This window comes from Brassica napus, chromosome A7 (genome assembly GCF_020379485.1).
Source record: "Brassica napus cultivar Da-Ae chromosome A7, Da-Ae, whole genome shotgun sequence".
NCBI classification, from domain to species: Eukaryota; Viridiplantae; Streptophyta; class Magnoliopsida; order Brassicales; family Brassicaceae; genus Brassica; species Brassica napus.
The window spans coordinates 27,991,435-28,008,424 of NC_063440.1; the positions used below are offsets into that span (position 1 = coordinate 27,991,435).

Sequence of the window (16,990 nt, forward strand, 5' to 3'; positions counted from 1 at the left end):
AAGTATTATGACATATGTTATTCAAATTTATACGTAATATATTATTTTATTTATACATTTTGAGAAATTTAAAATATATAATGATTTAAGACTTTAAAAATAATTTAAATTAGTTATCCAAACCCAAACCAAACCCGCAAAGATCCAAATCGAACTCAAACCAAAATTTAGAAATATTCTAATAAGGCTGAAATCTTTGACCCCGAAAACCCGAAATACAAACCGATCAGAACCAAACCCGTATGGGTACCCAAAAGCCCATCCCTAGTCATTATTATATATCGTATTTTATCATCATATAATTAATCGTATTTTATATGTACCATCATATAAGTAATCATATAATTAATAGTATTTTATACATACCATGGCCATCATATAAATAATTACATAGATTATACTTTTAAAACTTAATATGAAATATAAAAACCATAATTTGAGTTGGTATTTCAAATTGGGCTTTGTATTATATTTTTATTATATATATTGACAATATTTTTTTATAATGGTTATTGAAAAATAGTTTAGTAAAAATCCATTTTTGAATATATATATATATATATATATATATATATTTTTTTTTTTGAATCAATTTTTGATATAAATCAAATTTGAATTATTATTTTGATTTGAAATATGTATATAAAGTTTAAATTTTGTTTTATGGTTAGTTTAGAAAAAAAAATTTAGGCAATTAGATTGACCCATTTTGGTATATTTTAAAAGTGGCCTAGATAACTTTCAATTTTTTTAAAAAACATAAGCCCATTATTTTTTTTCTTAATATTACTATCCTTGTTTTCAAACAAAAATAATTTTTTTTTAAAAGACTGCAATCCATGTTTCCAAACACTCTAAATTTTTTAATAGTCCTATTCAAGTCTCCAAACACTCCAATTTTGTACTTGAGTTTTAATAAGATAGATAATAACTTATCCACCAACCATCCATATTCTTATATACAGAATGTGAGGCTATGACACCCTCAGTCGATCCAAGATTATTATGTGTTTTCGACCAGCTTTTATTTACTCCCTATAGTAAATCAATTCTTTAAATTGTTTACCTAAATAATCTTATTTTATACTCCATTTCAAAAAAATACAAAAACCTTAGTTAAAGGTGTTAAGTGTAGGTCTACTGATTCCCAGGTCGTCACACCCTTTGTTCGCGCTAGTAAGTCGGTCATGGTAGAACATTGTTTTTTTTTTGTAAACTAATGGTAAAACATTGTTTTCATAATGAAAACTATACTATAAACACTAATTAAGGTCATTGCCAACTGATATGACAATGAATGCATGCGTTGTTTTCATCGTAACATACGCTTCTGATTGGTACTAAACAAATTAAAAAAACAGAAGAAAAGACCACTCAACCTCACTGTGAAAGGGAATCTAATTGTAGTGATAGTAACTATTGACGGAGCCTGGAGGCTGAATAGCTATGAGGATGTCTTGGACTCTGCAAACTTCTAAGCCACTTGATTGCCAATGTTTACTAATCTCTTTACTAGATAAAAACAAAATGATTAATCCTGCTTCTGAATTGAAAGGAGATATGCCTTGTGATCGCGTACGGTTTTATCTATAATAAGTAGAGCACGTTGGTACATGATTCGCGTTTGCTCTGTCTTTGCCCACTCAAATGTAATTCCAGAATACTGAATAGTAGTAATTAGTAAAAAAAAGTCCTAAAGGTCATCGATTAGTCCTAATTAAAATTCCAAAGAATCCATTAACATACCACAAAAGAAAGTTAAATTAATCTAAGGTTGGATCCAGCTTAACATCGATCAGGCAGCGACTTTCATTAAGACATCTATCTGATTAATCCAACCAAATCATTTGCTTTATTTAACAAAACTTGAATTAACTAACGATCGTGGTCCGTTCGTTTCTCTCCATCTAACGGTTAAGATGAGCGAGCGTATATTACATTAACATACACCTCGTCTCACTGAATCATACCATTAATGTTTTTCGGTTTCATGTTTTACCCCTTTTAACGGCGAATCTACGTGTGCGCGAAAGCTGAAACCTTTCACGGGGAAATCAATCTATAGAGACAACGAGACGGGATTACGAATGATAGATCCGCAATCAGACAAGAACCCTCCACTCTTCCTTGTCTGATTCCCAAACTGCGAAACCCTTTTTTATGAAAAAAGATTAGATTTTTTAGGTAAGGTGAAAATAATGGAATCGGAGCTAAAGAATATGAATTCGAATCCACCGACGAGCAAGGAGGAGCGCCCATTGCTCAAATCGGAATCCGATGTCTCCGCCGCCATTGAAGAGCTCGACAAAAAGTTCGCGCCTTACGCGAGGACGGACTTGTACGGGACGATGGGGTTGGGTCCTTTTCCGGCGGCGGAGAAAGTCAAGCTCGCGGTGGCGATGGTGACGCTTGTGCCCGTTCGGTTTGTTCTGGCGATGACGATCTTGCTTCTGTATTACTTGATATGCAGGGTGTTTACTCTGTTCTCGTCTCCGCATCGTGAAGAAGAGGAAGAAGAGGAAGTTGTTCAGGAAGATTATGCTCACATGGGAGGGTGGAGACGGAGTGTGATCGTGCGGTGTGGGAGGTTTCTCTCGAGGGTTTTGCTTTTCGTGTTTGGGTTTTATTGGATTCCTGAGAGACGTCCGGATCCTGAAACCATTTGTTCTGAGGTATAAGCTGAGTTTCATTAACTTATAGTGTGTGAGGAGCTTGTAGGTGTTGATAGGGAACCTTAAAGTGTCAGACTTTTTTGTCGGCAGGGGACATTTGAGGTATAGGTTGTTGTACAATTCATTAGGATGGTCCTTATTTGAGGTATAAGCCAAGTTTCATCACGTGTGTGTGAAAGAACTTGTAGCCTTGTAGGTGTGGATAGGGAACCTTAAAAGTGTCGGACTTTGTTGTAAGAAGATTCATTTATTTGGTGGGATTCTAGAGTGTACTGACAATGTTGGCTCAAAGGAGGAGTTTTTGTTGTTGTACAATTTATATAGTATCTGGGGACCTCTTTTTTGCTGTAATTGGTTCAAGGTTTTGTTTTTTTTTCCTACAGGAAGGGGAAACCGATAAGGAGGAACCTGAAAGACCTGGGGTCATTGTGTCTAATCACGTTTCGTACCTGGACATTTTGTATCATATGTCTGCTTCTTTCCCTAGTTTTGTTGCCAAGGTTAGTTGTTAGAATCATGCTATATATAGTACTACTTCTGTTAAAATACTTTCTGAAGCTCACATTTTTTTATTTATCTTTTTTTCTGGCAATGACAATTGCATTTGTTTTTGGTTATGAAGAGATCAGTGGGCAAACTTCCTCTTGTTGGCCTCATCAGGTTAGTTGTGTTGTGAATGATGTTATAGAAGTTTTTAAAAACAATCTTTGTAGCTCATCACATTACCAAAATGTCGTTCTTTCTATTATTACTTTGTATCGATCATCTCAAACTTGTTCTTTCTTTTGCAGCAAGTGCCTTGGTTGCGTCTATGTCCAGCGAGAAGCAAAATCACCTGATTTCAAGGGTGTATCTGGTATGTGATTTTTGCTTCTTAACTGATGTATGCTTTAGTTTCTTATGAGCCGATATTTAGAAAACTCATGAGCTATTTTCTTGCTTAATATCTAATGCTGCTGGAAATAGTCTTCATACCATGTATTTAACCGCTGTTTAATTATATTTACAGGCACAGTAAATGAGAGAGTTAGAGAAGCTCATAGGAATAAATCTGCTCCAACTATTATGCTTTTTCCAGGTTCAATTTTTACTCCATTATACTGTTATATTATCCAAGCCATCATTTTTCCTTAAAAAAAAACTTTGATTTGGTCTCACTGCAGAAGGAACAACCACCAACGGAGACTACTTACTTACATTCAAGACAGGTGCATTTTTGGCAGGAACTCCTGTTCTTCCTGTTATTTTAAAATACCCGTACGAGCGTTTCAGTGCAGCATGGGATACAATATCCGGAGTGAGTATCTCCTTTTTCAACAAACTCGCTTTTGTCTCGGAAGTTTTGGCCTTGAAAGTAAAATCACCGTTTCTTGTTTATCCAGGCACGTCACGTTCTCTTCCTTCTCTGTCAATTCGTAAACCACTTGGAGGTGATACGGTTACCTGTATACTACCCTTCACAAGAAGAGAAAGATAATCCCAAACTATATGCTAGCAACGTCCGGAAACTAATGGCCAGCGAGGTATTTGCTTCTTGTAAAACTAGAGACATGTATGTGGTTTTGGGTTGTGTGTTGTTATCGTTTACTAACTCCTGTCTCTGCACTTCTCGTGTTGCTTTGCAGGGTAACATGATACTGTCGGATTTGGGACTTGGAGACAAAAGGATATATCACGCGACCCTCAATGGTAATCTTAGTCAACTCCGTGTTTTCCATCAGAAAGAAGAATAACAGTGTCTGTATTATTACCAAGAATAAAACCATGACCCTGACTGAATAAGGGATCTGTGATCATAATAAAAACAAAAGTTTGGTTACACAAATTGAGCTTTCTTTCGGTGTCTTTTTGAACTATGTGTAGTGAGTTTTGAATAAATCAGAAAAAAAGAAGCTGTGGCTGGGATGGACATATGTAAATCTGAAGCAAATCTCTTTCGTGTTGGTGCAGGTTTGTTTTGCGAAAGCTAATATGATGGACACTCGAAAATTCGTGGTCCGTAGATTTCATTTATTCATAGGACACAAGGATTACACTTTAACACCACACCAGTTATATATAACACAAAACATTTCTATCTACATTTGTTATTCTTTTTTGCCTCTGTCAACTGCTGATGCAAGTTTAGACAAACACATACACACACGCCAGGTTCAAATCTTGTAGAGAAGACTTAAGAGTACATATAATGTTGTTGATTCTTTATTTGTTCTAACAGGAGGAAACAACATAGTAGAGCTTAACCAGATAAATAGATTGGTAGTAAAGCTTCTTCCTTCCTTACGTCTTATGGACAAATGAATAAACAAACAGAGCAGAGCTATTACCGGTAGATGGGGACGTGCATATGATAACTGAAAACATACTAGTTATGGTTCTTCTGCTACTTCTTCTTCGTCTTCTTGGTGTATCATGTTGACAAGCATATCAACTTGCTCTTTCAACATTGTGTTCTCTCTTTCAATCTCTGTTCTCTTGCTTCTCTCTTGTAGCAGCTGGAGTTGCAGATGCTCTAAGCAGCGCGAGTCTTCTTCTAGCTGCTCGTTTAACCCATCTATCTCTCGATCCTGTCCCACAATCCTCTTTTAATCAGAACAAAATAGTCCAACAAGAAAAAAGAAACACACAACAACAGTCTTTTTTACCTTTCGGTTCATTTCTTGGACAGCGATTCTTCGCATGCTCTCAACCACATCAACATTCACCAGCTTCCTCTTCTTACCGATCAACCAGCCTTTAGGATAGTTTGCAGACTCGAAATCTGGCGGTGGCAAGAGGGAATCAGCATCTGTTGTTGGTCGCTTTCCGTTCAAGTTTGTGATGGGTTCGAGTGGCTCAAACAGAGCTTTTCTTTTCTCGGACAGAACAGGAGGGGTTGTGGTGGTCATTGGTTCCCCAGCTTTATCGGTTTCCATTGCTGTTGTTGTTGACTCATCCTTCTCTGGTGTGACCTCCATAGCAGTCTCCAGTGCTTTGTCTGAGTTCACAGATGCTGCAATCTAAGTTGTTAATGCTAATGCATATATAATGGGATCAGACCAAAATCAAAGCTAAAGCCTTTTGATTCCGAGACTAAGAGAGATGTGAGAAAACTAAGAAACAGAGGAGAGAGACACAGAGGAGAGAGAAAAGTACTTGATCTTTTCCTTGACTTCCACGCGATCTTGGTGGTAGAGACAGGGAAAAAACCGCCGACAAAACCATCACCAACTGTCTTCTTCTTTTTCATATTGTCTCCCTCGAATCCAGCTCCTTTCTCCATTGTAATCTGAAAAAGTTTCCTAGAAATGAAAAAAGACACAAGATTTGGAGAAAGAGAAGTTGAAGAAGCAGAAGAAGAAGAAGATAGCGTACAAGAGAGAGGAGAGAGAGAAGGAGAGCTGTTGGATTTCAGTTGAACGGTAATGATTTGGCGTTTCGATTACGACTACGAAAGGCTTTTGCTTTGATCTTCAGACTCCGTGTGTCATGTTTTTTTTTTTAGATAAGAAGCGGACAATAGTTGTCTGATCGTTTCTTCTGTGGGACCCTTCTTTCCCTCTTCTCAGATTATTTTTCATGCATCCTTTGATTAAACCGTAATTAACCAAATTAAACCGTGATTTTACATTCCCCTTATAAGATCAAATAGAGGTACTACCATGTCGTCATCTTTCGCAGTTAATACACTATTGTTATTTTCTATTTAAATATTTTAAACTTTACCTGGTGCATTTTACGTTACGATTGGGGATTAAATTACGTTATTAAGATTTTTAAATTGATTTAATTATAGGTAACGAGCACACGTCTAATCCACAAAGTCTTCTCCCGGCATAGTTCTTGCTTTAATTCAATTTAATTAAACATAAGCATACATAGGACATGATTACTCTCTACTGTCTAGTTTTCACAATGGTCAAGGGAATATTTTAATCAATGAGACACGTTCAAAACTTTCGTCCTTTGATTATAATTTGGTAAAACTGAAATTTGGAAGTTGCAGAGGAGCATATGCCACGAACGAAGGCATCTTTCTTGAAGTTAGTGACTTTCTTGAAATGTGTGTCTTTATTGTAATTTACAAATACAGTATTTTGGAATTATATTCTTAATTGAGATAAAATGTAATCATGGGCTCACATATATTAGGATTCTTTTATATAAACATCATCTAAAATTGGGCCTTAGCCCATTCTTCGTATCGACCTGACCGCCGAATAAAGATATATACACGTCGTGCCGTTTCCCGAAGAAAGGAGCGAAAAGCTTGGCGGGTAAGGAGCGGCGTAACTCCGAACAAAAACCAAATCGAAGAGATTTTATTTGCCAGTTTCTCACTTTTGCTCGGCGATTCAGATCTTGGCGGCGACCTCGCAGTAGGGTTCTTGCTCCGAGGTTAGGGTTTTCTGTTAGAGTCGGGGGGAAAGGTTCGTACTTTATCTGCAATTCGCTGTTGAATCCATGGGTAGGCACGATAGTTCATCCGAGGAAGAGGAGAGAGCGAGAAGGAGAAGAAGAGACAGAAGCCCTGATGTTAGGCGCTCGAGGACGGAGACCGAAGAGGTTGGTCGTCGTGTTAGGGTTTCTGATGACGATGACGACCATAAGAGCTCGCGAAGAGATCTCGAGATTGGTCGTGTTGCAGATGTGAAAGCAGATAGCTCTTCTGATGAGGAATCAGCTCGGCTGTCTAGAAAGAATCGTAGAGAAGTAGACTCTGATTCTGATGATGGTCGTGAGAGGAGGGTGAGTAAAGGAAGAAGTAAGGGTAGAGTTAGAGCTGACACTTCTTCTGATGAAGAAGAGGAGAAGCATCTTTCAAAGGTTGCTGAAGATGGACAAAAGAGTCGTAGGGGTTTGGACGATGAAGGTGGTGATTTGAAGGATGATTATGAAAGCAGAGGAAGGAGGAGAAGCCCCAAAGGCAGGGAGAAGCATGATAGGGAGAGGGGTCATAGGGGTAGTAGGGTCATAGCTGATAAGCCTTCTGATGATGAAGATGATGATAGGCAAAATAGCAGGAGAGGTGGGCGAGAAAGCGAGAGGATGCGTAGAGATCATCATGCATCTGATGACGATGAGGAAGGTGAGATTAGGAGCGGGGGGAGAGGGAGAGAGAGGACTGATAGAGGTAATGAAAGTCTCTTGAAGAGGGATCGGAGAGAGAGAGACTGGTCTGATGGGCATCGTAGGGATAGGTATCGGAGGGACGATGGAGGTAGAGATGATAAGGAGAGGCGACACAATGATAGATATGACGATAGTCAAAGAGACAAGTTGAGAAAGGAAGACAGCAGGAAAAGGGAAGAGAAGAGTGAAGTTGCAAAGCCCAAGTTGCCAGAACTCAATCCATCTGATAGCAATGCTATTGCTTTGGGAAAAACTGGCGGGGTTTATATTCCTCCGTTCAAGCTGGCACGCATGATGAAGGAGGTGGAAGACAAGAGCAGTGTAGAGTATCAACGTCTTACATGGGACGCTCTCCGTAAAAGTATTAACGGGCTGGTGAACAAGGTTAATGCAAGCAACATCAAGAACATAATCCCTGAACTGTTTGCTGAAAACCTCATCAGGGGAAGGGGACTTTTTTGCCGTTCGTGTATGAAGTCTCAAATGGCGTCCCCTGGATTCACGGATGTCTTTGCAGCTTTGGTCGCTGTAATTAACGCCAAATTTCCTGAAGTTGCTGAACTTCTACTGAAGAGGGTCGTGTTGCAGCTAAAGAGAGCGTATAAGCGTAATGACAAGGTTTGTCTTTTTTTTTTTTTGCTTTCCAAGTCTGTAAGTCTTGTCAAGCATTTTGATTTATATGTCATATTTATGCATTTGTGTGTTTTATTTTTGTTTTGCCAGCCTCAGTTGCTCGCTGCCGTGAAATTCATAGCACATCTAGTAAACCAGCAAGTCGCCGAGGAGCTCATTGCACTTGAATTAGTCAGTGTACTTCTGGAAGTCCCAACTGATGACAGTGTCGAGGTGGCTGTTGGATTTGTGACAGAGTGTGGTGCGATGCTTCAGGACGTTACCCCAAAAGGATTGCACGGTAAAGTTCCTTTCAACCTCTCTTTCTGTTTGTTATAGTGAGAAAGAGTAGACTGTTTGTATTTCCACCTAATCCACCAACTTATCTAACACGTCAGTAATTATTGACATATAGTCAGTCCACTTCATCTCTTGGTGAATGATAACTTTGAAATCTGGCTGTATCTAAGCGATTAACTTCACCCATATTTTCATTGCATATATATGCTTTCTATTTCCTCTGCTCTTCCCTTTTATTCACGTTTCTAAGCTCTTCCAATTGTGAATACAGGGATCTTTGAGCGGTTTCGTGGTATTCTCCACGAGGGAGATATCGATAAGAGAGTTCAGTATTTGATTGAAGGGCTCTTTGCTATTAGGAAAGCGAAGTTTCAGGTAAATATATTTTAGACAGAACTTTATTGAATTATATTCTTACATTCTTGGTTGTTGTAGAGATGATGTTTTCACTGATAGCATAATGCTCATAAATTGTGTGAATGATTTACTTTCAGGGACACCCGGCAGTTCGTCCGGAGCTAGATCTTGTGGAAGAAAAATATTCGCATGATCTATCTATTGATGACGAAGTAAATCCTGAAACCTCTCTGGGTAAGTCTACCTCATGGTTCGAGAGAAATAGGTTACCTTTTTATATTTGTGGAACATCTCTTAACTTAGAAATTCTCTCTTATTTTCTGTTTGCAGATGTTTTCAAACCTGATCCTGACTTCGTTGAGAACGAAAAGAAATACGAGGCGCTGAAGAAGGAGTTACTTGGTGAGGATGAGTCTGAGGATGAAGATGGCTCTGATGCTAGTTCAGATGATAATGATGAGGAGGAAGATGAGTCTGATGAAGAAGATGAAGAACAGATGAGGATAAGAGATGAGACAGAGACCAATCTTGTTAACCTTAGGAGGACAATATACTTGACCATAATGTCCAGCGTTGATTTTGAAGAAGCAGGTCACAAGTTACTTAAAATTAAACTTGAACCAGGTCAAGAGGTAACTCCTTTCGAACTCTGATTATCTCTAGTCTCTACATTCCACTGCTTTTGTATTTTTGCTTGTGATTTGTTGAAAACACAAGACTTACAACATTCGTATCCAATTAAATGTGCAGATGGAACTATGCATAATGCTCCTTGAGTGTTGCTCTCAGGAGAGAACATATCTGCGGTACTACGGTTTGCTGGGTCAGCGTTTCTGTATGATCAACAAAATTCATCAAGAGAATTTTGAGAAATGTTTTGTTCAGCAGTACTCCATGATCCACAGACTTGAGACGAACAAGCTGCGTAATGTGGCTAAGTTTTTCGCCCATTTACTGGGCACAGATGCACTCCCCTGGCACGTGCTTGCCTACATTCGGCTTACTGAGGAGGACACAACTTCATCGTCCCGTATCTTCATTAAGATCCTTTTCCAGGTAACTTGAATCAACAAAACATTCTGTGAAATTCATTTTACCATTTCAGAGCTGTTTATCTCATTGGTTCGATTGGATTTGGGTCATGTTATTGCTTAATTCATTTGTATAATATGATTGCGTAGTGAGCTATCTAAAACTGTGGATATGTTACTGCAGAATTAGGAATCTGCTAGGCAAATTTGTTTGTGAGACTGTTGTGCTGATTTGGTTACTACTTTGCACTGGTTGCAGGAATTGTCAGAACACTTGGGGATTAGGCTGCTTAATGAGAGGCTTCAGGATCCAACAATGCAGGAATCACTTGAATCAATCTTCCCTAAAGATAACCCAAAGAACACGAGGTTTGCGATCAACTTCTTTACCTCAATTGGTCTTGGAGGCATCACAGAGAATCTCAGAGAGTACCTGAAGAACATGCCACGCCTCATCATGCAACAACAGAAGCAAGTTGCGGAATCAGAATCAGAATCATCGTCTGGCTCAGACAGTTCTAGTTCCGAGTCTGAATCTGAGTCGTCTTCTTCTAGTTCGGATGAAAGCGACAGAGAGAAGAAGAGGAAGCGAAGAAGAGCTTAAAGAAGCTGTTTTGTTTGTCATTTGTACCAAAATTCTTCAGATTTTTCAAATCTTGTTTTGGCTACTCAACTTGAATTTAGATGAGAACTCAAATTGAGCAGCCATTTGGGTCTGTTTTTGCATACGCTGGTGATGAACAAGAGGCTAGACTAGCGAGACAAATAAGGTTGTAAACTGAAATGTTTTTGTATTGTTTTTTTGTTATTACTGCTTTTAAGTTTAAAAGTCCCTATTATAAAATTTTGAATCTTGATTCAACAACATATGAGAGTAAAGAAAACAGAGTTAAACTTAATCACAACTTGAAACACCACCAACTTATTAAACATTTCCCTTGTCTCACATTTTTTTGTTAAACCAGATCTCTAACTCCAAGCACAATAGTTAAATGGTTTTCTTTATTTGGGAAAATCAAAATAAAACTTGTAAACAAATAAACAAAAAAAAGTAGGAATGGATAATTGTTTTATAAAAAAAAACAGTAAAAAGAAACTTACTAAACAAAATAACAAAAAAGTAGGAATGGATAAATGTTTTTTAATCTAATAGATTTTGTAAAAATAGTAAAAAAAAAAAACCTTCGAAATAGGGTAATGGATAAGGATAAGGACAGTAATAGATGACGAGAAAACTAGTCACCGCTCTCTCTCGGCTCTATATTACTATATATATGTTCCCTGCCTCTACCTCTCTCCCTATCCAGTCCACAAATCCATTTTTTTAAATTTCACTTTAATCCCTAAAAAAAAAAAGTTCATATTTGCTTTTCTAGAACTCAAATTATTCTCAAGAAACATGACTATTGCTTTAACGATCGGAGGAAACGGGTTCTCGGGTCTGCCCGGATCTTCGTTCTCCTCAGCTTCTTCATCGCTTCGATTGAAGAACAGCAGACGAAAGAACACGAAGATGCTGAACAGGAAAGGAGTCGTCTGTTCTTCGTCTTCTGTAATGGATCCGTACAAGACCCTCAGGATCCGACCAGATTCGTCTGAATACGAGGTCAAGCAAGCTTTCAGACAACTCGCCAAAAAGGTTTGACCTTTTTATACCTTAGTTCAATCGTTTAGATCTGTTTAAAAGATTCGATTTTTCATCGATTTGGTTATCTGGGTTTCTCAAAGTTGTCATCTTTCTGATCTGTTGTTGCAGTATCATCCTGATGTTTGTAGAGGAAGCAACTGTGGAGTGCAGTTTCAGACAATCAACGAAGCTTACGATGTAAGTGTCTTGTCTTTACGCAAACATTCGGTTTAAAAAAGCCAAGTCATTGTTGTATTGATCTTTGTTTTCTCTTTTTGAAGATTGTGTTGAAGCAAATAAAGAATCAGATGGAGGGAACAGAGGAGTTTCAGCCATTCGATGTCTACGACGAGGGATTCAACGGGATGAATGATCCAGATTGTGACACGTGGGAGGAATGGATGGGGTGGGAAGGTGCAGGAACCAGAGACTACTCCTCTCACGTGAATCCTTACGCTTGAAGACGCGACGACGACTTAACAATGATTCGAATGCACATAAATAATAACAGAGAGACTTATAAGATCAATGTAAATAGTTGAAATTGTCTCTTGAATGGCTCTTAAAATGTAAATAAAGTCATTTCTCCGTTATGTGAGCTCTCAAAACATTCAATGATAAAGCTTAGGAGCTTTCGTGGATTTGGATCTAAAATGATAATTAATTTGGATCCGAAGTTTGTTTTGACCTTTTGAAACCGTCTAGGGTCAAGTTTCTACGACCAAGTGTTGTAGACAACATGATCAATCTTTTCAACTTTGTAATAAAAAAAAACCTAAACATCTGAAAAGAACTTCATTAAAAAAGTAGTAAATGCAGAATTTTTAATCCATGGAGAATGCTCCGCTGCAGTACCTGAAGAGACACATTCACAAAGATGAGCATCTCGCCATTTTTTCAATGTTGCAAACTCAAATCATGGACTAGTTTGTAGAAATAGGTGGATATTGCGTACCATTTAAACAGTGTGTGATAATGGATACAAATGCATCAATCCTCCATATGGCTTCAATCTCCTTATTTTTCTCTACTATCTACCAAAGTTTAGATCAAATTGGTTCTCCTAAAGTGTATGGAATGCTATATAACAAGTAAAAAGAGTTGAGAATGATGTACCATGACCATTCATACATCAGGCTCGGCCTCATGGAAAACATCAGAGTGTCTCTCTGCTTCTTTTACCTCACAAGCTGCTTCCGGGGAGAAAAGAGTCTGCATTTGTTATTCAAATAAACGAAAAAGCATTCAGGCAAATCTAAGTAATCAACTCAAAATCTGAGTAGTGAAACATAACGTGTTCCTCAAGATTCAATACGAACATGATTCGCAGAGAGACAGACCAATGAAGTTATCTGATTAGAAGGAAAATATCTAGCGGCTGACCTCGTGAATGTGATAACCCATTCGCTGAGCCCAATAAAGGATAGCTGAGTTGAGATGGTTAAATCAGGAGGATAGAAGAACAAGAAAGACCTTGTCCAGCTCCCGTCCTTCGTTTAGGCCTCTCCTCAAATCAAACACGTACAGTCGAAGGCTTTCACCACTAGAGCAGCTCTAGTAGAGCTCATAGACGCCATCCCCATAGCTTCTAAGAGCACATAAAAAGCCCAAAACACAAGTACGTATCAGACAGAAATCAGACAATACTACAATTCTTGTCTTAAAAAATCATAAAATTAAGGGCTAATCTGGCATCATCAACGCAGCAGATACATAACCCAACAGCTTAATGAAAAATGATCAATGATCACCATAACTCTAGAAAGAAAAAAAAAACTATTTTGAGTGTTAAGATCATCGCAAAATAAGAAATTTGCTGAAAGATTATCATTTTAGTACCAAAATCACATAACCCCATTTAAACTGATATGAAAAAAAAACGTGAAATTGATATCATCTGGAGGAGGAAGAACCCTAAGAACAGAGTCCAAGCAACAAGAATCACAAACAGAGAATAAGAGAGGAAATGAAGCAGGTAAACGGGTCGATCGATAAAGTTACCGGGTCAGGATCCAATGGTTCGGGTCGTAGTCGTTGAGGGGATCATACGTCGTCCCTTGTCTTCTTCCTCACTTACTCTCTCTCTTTAATTAAAAATAGAGTCGACATTAGTTATCTACCGAACTTTTCGAGCGGTTAATATTCGGTTTAATGGTAGTTACGTATTAAACCGGTAAATTTGAGGTAAACCAGTTAAGAATCGGTTTACATTACGGTTATAAACCTCCACAAGCTTTGCGTTTGCTTCTTCGCATTCACTCAAGGCTAAGGATCCAACGGAGGCAACCCTCGATTCTAGTCTCCCGTCGCGTGAACTTTTATACGTAAGTGATGTGGATTCTCATGTACAATTTGAGAACCTTTTTTTTTTGGTGATTTTTCTCTGTTTTATTATGATCATTGGGTGCCAATCACTCGATGACACTTGTACGTTTGTTTGTATGATCGAAAAGGTTTCAACTTTGAATCGTCATTCTTAGTTTTCGAATTTTGATCAAGTTTCATCCTTTGCATGCACTTACTCGCTTTTGTAGTATCTCTAGATTGATCGCCAAACAATGTCTGATCTCAAAGATCGTTTGCTTCCTCCACCCCTCAGAGGAGATTCCTTTTCTCGCCCTTCTTCCTCAGGGAGACAGCCTCTCCTCGGACTCGATGTTTCAGGTCTCAAGAAGCGTGGACAAGGTCTCAAGTCCTGGATCCGCGTTGACACTTTTGCTAATACTCAACTCATCGAGGTGGATAAGTTCTCAATGATGCGTAGATGCGACTTGCCTGCACGTGACTTGCGCCTGCTCGATCCTTTGTTCGTGTATCCCTCCACTATCTTAGGGCGAGAGAGGGCTATTGTTGTTAACTTGGAGCAGATCCGTTGTATTATTACTGCGGATGAGGTTTTGTTATTGAATTCTTTAGATGACTATGTCCTTGGCTATGTGGTTGAGCTCCAGCAGAGACTAAAGGCAAGTTCTGTAGGCGACACGTCCCCTGATTACTTGCCTTTCGAGTTCAGGGCCCTTGAGGTTGCTCTCGAAGCTGCTTGTACCTTCCTTGATGCTCAGGCTTCAGAGTTGGAGATTGAGGCGTATCCATTATTGGATGAGCTCACCTCAAAGATCAGTACTGTAAACTTGGAGCGTGTGAGGAGACTGAAGAGCAGACTCGTGGCGTTGACGAGAAGAGTTCAGAAGGTGAGGGATGAGATTGAGCAGTTGATGGACGACGATGGGGATATGGCGGAGATGTATTTAACAGAGAAGAAGAAGAGGTTGGAAGGTTCTTTGTATGGTGATCAGTCTTTACCTAATGATGGTGTCTCTTTCTCTGCGCCGGTGTCTCCTGTTTCCTCTCCTCCTAGCTCCCGGAGACTTGAGAAAAGCTTGAGCTTTGCGAGGAGCAGGCCTGACAGTGCGAAAAGCTCAGAAAGCGAAAATGAGAATATAGAAGAGCTGGAGATGTTGCTGGAAGCTTACTTTGTTGTCATTGATAGCACTCTCAACAAGCTAACCTCGGTAACATCAAAACACCACTCCTTTGTGTTATAAACAGGTTTAATCCTCTGTTTTTCTTTTTTACAACTCAGTTAAAGGAGTACATTGATGATACTGAAGACTTCATCAACATTCAATTGGTATTACCTTTTAAAATCTTGATCATATACATTTTGTATCTTTATTTTTTTGCTTAGAATCTATGGTGTTTGCTTGCAGGATAACGTGAGGAATCAGCTGATTCAGTTTGAGCTGCTGCTAACTACTGCGACATTTGTGGTGGCCATCTTTGGGGTTGTGGCAGGGATCTTTGGGATGAATTTTGAGATAGATTTGTTTGAACAGCCTGGCGCTTTCAAATGGGTTTTGACCATTACTGGAGTCTGTGGGGTTCTTGTATTTTTGGGATTCCTCTGGTTCTACAAAAGTAGAAGGCTCATGCCTCTGTGAGGACATAAGTGGTGGCCAGACAAGTAGGAGATTGCTATTATTAGTACTGTCTATGTTTGCTTTTATTAATCATCTGTGACCTTCACAAGATGAAAACAGTGTTCTAGATGAAATATTATGAGCAGTGCTTTATCCTTGTCACTATTTTGTGTTTTGAGGAAACTTTTACATATTCGATACAGAAAACTTCAGTGCAGTGAAATGAAACGTATCTGAACTCTAAGACAACACTGAGATATGTTCATCCAGGACACACATATCTAACTAGAGTTTACAAAAAGGTCTACAAGTGGGGAAGATGAGGAAAAAAGGATTGGAGAGAACTACTTGTCAGAGGATGAAGATGATGAGAGACGGGCTTTACGAGCTTTATCAGCCTTTTCCATGTAATCTTGGTGAGACCGATGCTTTGATCCTAAAACAAACGAGAAATTTAACAAGAGTCAAGTCTAAACATTAGCTCAGTGAAGGAAGAAACCAAAAGTCACATACATAAATCAAATATGATAACAAAAACTCTTATCATTCCTCAGTAATCATCAAACTCCATTTGTTCAAGTCAATCTATCAATCAAAATTCCATTTGGCAGTAATTTAGGAATCCTAAGCTTATGCTATTACGTCATTGAATTACAAATCTAGCAGCTTACACAAAGAAGTTGAATTGGGTTGTAAAAGAAGGGACCTTGATTCATGAGATACCAAGGGATGCCAAAGATGATGGTGATGATCCCGATCCCAGCCAAAACATGCTTCTTTTCTCCACTGTAGACATAGTGCTCCATCTTTGCCCTGAATCCTCCTCCTCCTCCCATGTTTGAAGCTCCGTTGCTCTTGGTCTCATTTCCCATCTCGGTCGGTCCGACAACGTCGCCGTCTCAGGTTTCTCTTCTAAGGTTTTACGACCATCTTGAATGGGCTTTTTTTATTTAGTTAGGCCCATTACCATAACTTTTATTTACAACAAAGTTAAATGGTTTCCCACCATCATTGTCCTAATCAATACTATTAAAAGGGAAAGGAGTTTTAATAAATCTACTTAAAAAAATTGTTTGGACCCTTTACTTTTTTATTTTTTTGGACTTCTCCTTTATATTATAACAATACTTGACAAGATATTTTACCCTATATATAAGCGATTTTTACTCTAACTATCAAACTGGATACATTATTATTTATTCTAAACCATTTAAATAAATTGCTAAACCACTCTACCCAAACAAAATAAATTACATGAGCCAAAACCAAAACACAACCTATTATAACATAACCTTATCGAAATATTCATTTCCCCCACTTTTAAAAACATCAAAATATTCATTTCACCCACAAGGAGCA

At 38.5% G+C, this 16,990-nt stretch overlaps 6 protein-coding genes and 1 long non-coding RNA gene across 10 annotated transcripts; 4 read left to right on the forward strand and 3 right to left on the reverse strand.

The window, feature by feature from the left end:
• The first annotated feature begins 1,992 nt into the window (after positions 1-1,992).
• LOC111199329 (lysophospholipid acyltransferase LPEAT1) lies at positions 1,993-4,877 on the forward strand. 2 transcript variants are annotated; one of them, XM_022689313.2, is made up of 9 exons: positions 1,993-2,672; positions 3,056-3,172; positions 3,295-3,332; positions 3,464-3,528; positions 3,682-3,750; positions 3,836-3,969; positions 4,055-4,195; positions 4,298-4,361; positions 4,623-4,877. In XM_022689313.2, the coding sequence occupies exons 1-9, from the start codon at positions 2,199-2,201 to the stop codon at positions 4,640-4,642; spliced, it is 1,122 nt and encodes a 373-aa protein (XP_022545034.2). In that variant the 5' UTR covers positions 1,993-2,198; the 3' UTR covers positions 4,643-4,877. The 2 variants fall into 2 exon arrangements, with proteins under 2 accessions (XP_022545034.2, XP_022545033.2); XM_022689312.2 differs by lacking the exon at positions 4,623-4,877 and having other exon boundaries at positions 1,994-2,672; positions 4,298-4,583.
• On the reverse strand, positions 4,810-6,190 carry LOC106354810 (protein HEADING DATE REPRESSOR 1-like). The gene is made up of 4 exons (XM_013794853.3): positions 6,027-6,190; positions 5,808-5,940; positions 5,318-5,664; positions 4,810-5,239 (listed from the first exon to the last, which is right to left on the reverse strand). Exons 2-4 carry the CDS (start codon positions 5,932-5,934, stop codon positions 5,042-5,044), a joined length of 672 nt encoding a protein of 223 aa, XP_013650307.2. The 5' UTR covers positions 5,935-5,940; positions 6,027-6,190; the 3' UTR covers positions 4,810-5,041.
• A 727-nt stretch (positions 6,191-6,917) lies between these two features.
• Positions 6,918-10,913, forward strand: LOC106354811 (pre-mRNA-splicing factor CWC22 homolog). Its single transcript, XM_013794854.3, has 7 exons — positions 6,918-8,402; positions 8,508-8,697; positions 8,968-9,071; positions 9,191-9,287; positions 9,384-9,685; positions 9,804-10,109; positions 10,344-10,913. Exons 1-7 carry the CDS (start codon positions 7,116-7,118, stop codon positions 10,686-10,688), a joined length of 2,631 nt encoding a protein of 876 aa, XP_013650308.2. The 5' UTR covers positions 6,918-7,115; the 3' UTR covers positions 10,689-10,913.
• Positions 10,914-11,349: 436 nt separating this feature from the next.
• Positions 11,350-12,304, forward strand: LOC111199331 (chaperone protein dnaJ 8, chloroplastic). Its single transcript, XM_022689315.2, has 3 exons — positions 11,350-11,723; positions 11,841-11,909; positions 11,993-12,304. Exons 1-3 carry the CDS (start codon positions 11,484-11,486, stop codon positions 12,170-12,172), a joined length of 489 nt encoding a protein of 162 aa, XP_022545036.1. The 5' UTR covers positions 11,350-11,483; the 3' UTR covers positions 12,173-12,304.
• Positions 12,305-12,326: 22 nt separating this feature from the next.
• On the reverse strand, positions 12,327-13,816 carry LOC111199332. 2 transcript variants are annotated; one of them, XR_007314771.1, is made up of 5 exons: positions 13,713-13,816; positions 13,095-13,299; positions 12,828-12,923; positions 12,667-12,745; positions 12,327-12,566 (listed from the first exon to the last, which is right to left on the reverse strand). It is a non-coding gene; the product is annotated as an uncharacterized LOC111199332 (long non-coding RNA). The 2 variants fall into 2 exon arrangements; XR_007314770.1 differs by lacking the exon at positions 13,713-13,816 and having other exon boundaries at positions 13,095-13,702.
• A 146-nt stretch (positions 13,817-13,962) lies between these two features.
• On the forward strand, positions 13,963-15,821 carry LOC106354814 (magnesium transporter MRS2-10-like). 2 transcript variants are annotated; one of them, XM_013794857.3, is made up of 4 exons: positions 13,963-14,035; positions 14,246-15,223; positions 15,295-15,342; positions 15,422-15,821. In XM_013794857.3, exons 2-4 carry the CDS (start codon positions 14,270-14,272, stop codon positions 15,650-15,652), a joined length of 1,233 nt encoding a protein of 410 aa, XP_013650311.2. In that variant the 5' UTR covers positions 13,963-14,035; positions 14,246-14,269; the 3' UTR covers positions 15,653-15,821. The 2 variants fall into 2 exon arrangements, with proteins under 2 accessions (XP_013650311.2, XP_013650312.2); XM_013794858.3 differs by having other exon boundaries at positions 13,976-14,035; positions 14,255-15,223.
• LOC106354815 lies at positions 15,759-16,559 on the reverse strand. Its single transcript, XM_013794859.3, has 2 exons — positions 16,338-16,559; positions 15,759-16,067 (listed from the first exon to the last, which is right to left on the reverse strand). Exons 1-2 carry the CDS (start codon positions 16,501-16,503, stop codon positions 15,976-15,978), a joined length of 258 nt encoding a protein of 85 aa, XP_013650313.2. The 5' UTR covers positions 16,504-16,559; the 3' UTR covers positions 15,759-15,975.
• Positions 16,560-16,990: the final 431 nt, after the last annotated feature.

Excerpts from the sequence above, each read along its gene's own strand:
- LOC111199329 (XM_022689312.2), top strand. The coding sequence starts at position 2,199 with ATGGAATCGGAGCTAAAGAATATGAATTCGAATCCACCGACGAGCAAG. Across the intron at positions 2,673-3,055 it reads CTGAAACCATTTGTTCTGAG|GAAGGGGAAACCGATAAGGA; the intron begins GTATAAGCTGAG and ends TTTTTCCTACAG. Across the intron at positions 4,196-4,297 it reads GGAAACTAATGGCCAGCGAG|GGTAACATGATACTGTCGGA; the intron begins GTATTTGCTTCT and ends GTTGCTTTGCAG.
- LOC106354810 (XM_013794853.3), bottom strand. The coding sequence starts at position 5,934 with ATGGAGAAAGGAGCTGGATTCGAGGGAGACAATATGAAAAAGAAGAAG. Across the intron at positions 5,665-5,807 it reads GAAGTCAAGGAAAAGATCAA|CATCTGTGAACTCAGACAAA; the intron begins GTACTTTTCTCT and ends CTTAGATTGCAG. Across the intron at positions 5,240-5,317 it reads TCCAAGAAATGAACCGAAAG|GATCGAGAGATAGATGGGTT; the intron begins GTAAAAAAGACT and ends ATTGTGGGACAG.
- LOC106354811 (XM_013794854.3), top strand. The coding sequence starts at position 7,116 with ATGGGTAGGCACGATAGTTCATCCGAGGAAGAGGAGAGAGCGAGAAGG. Across the intron at positions 8,698-8,967 it reads TACCCCAAAAGGATTGCACG|GGATCTTTGAGCGGTTTCGT; the intron begins GTAAAGTTCCTT and ends TTGTGAATACAG. Across the intron at positions 9,288-9,383 it reads AAATCCTGAAACCTCTCTGG|ATGTTTTCAAACCTGATCCT; the intron begins GTAAGTCTACCT and ends TTCTGTTTGCAG.
- LOC111199331 (XM_022689315.2), top strand. The coding sequence starts at position 11,484 with ATGACTATTGCTTTAACGATCGGAGGAAACGGGTTCTCGGGTCTGCCC. Across the intron at positions 11,724-11,840 it reads TCAGACAACTCGCCAAAAAG|TATCATCCTGATGTTTGTAG; the intron begins GTTTGACCTTTT and ends CTGTTGTTGCAG. Across the intron at positions 11,910-11,992 it reads CAATCAACGAAGCTTACGAT|ATTGTGTTGAAGCAAATAAA; the intron begins GTAAGTGTCTTG and ends CTCTTTTTGAAG.
- LOC106354814 (XM_013794857.3), top strand. The coding sequence starts at position 14,270 with ATGTCTGATCTCAAAGATCGTTTGCTTCCTCCACCCCTCAGAGGAGAT. Across the intron at positions 15,224-15,294 it reads CTCTCAACAAGCTAACCTCG|TTAAAGGAGTACATTGATGA; the intron begins GTAACATCAAAA and ends TTTACAACTCAG. Across the intron at positions 15,343-15,421 it reads ACTTCATCAACATTCAATTG|GATAACGTGAGGAATCAGCT; the intron begins GTATTACCTTTT and ends GTTTGCTTGCAG.
- LOC106354815 (XM_013794859.3), bottom strand. The coding sequence starts at position 16,503 with ATGGGAAATGAGACCAAGAGCAACGGAGCTTCAAACATGGGAGGAGGA. Across the intron at positions 16,068-16,337 it reads TTGGTATCTCATGAATCAAG|GATCAAAGCATCGGTCTCAC; the intron begins GTCCCTTCTTTT and ends CGTTTGTTTTAG.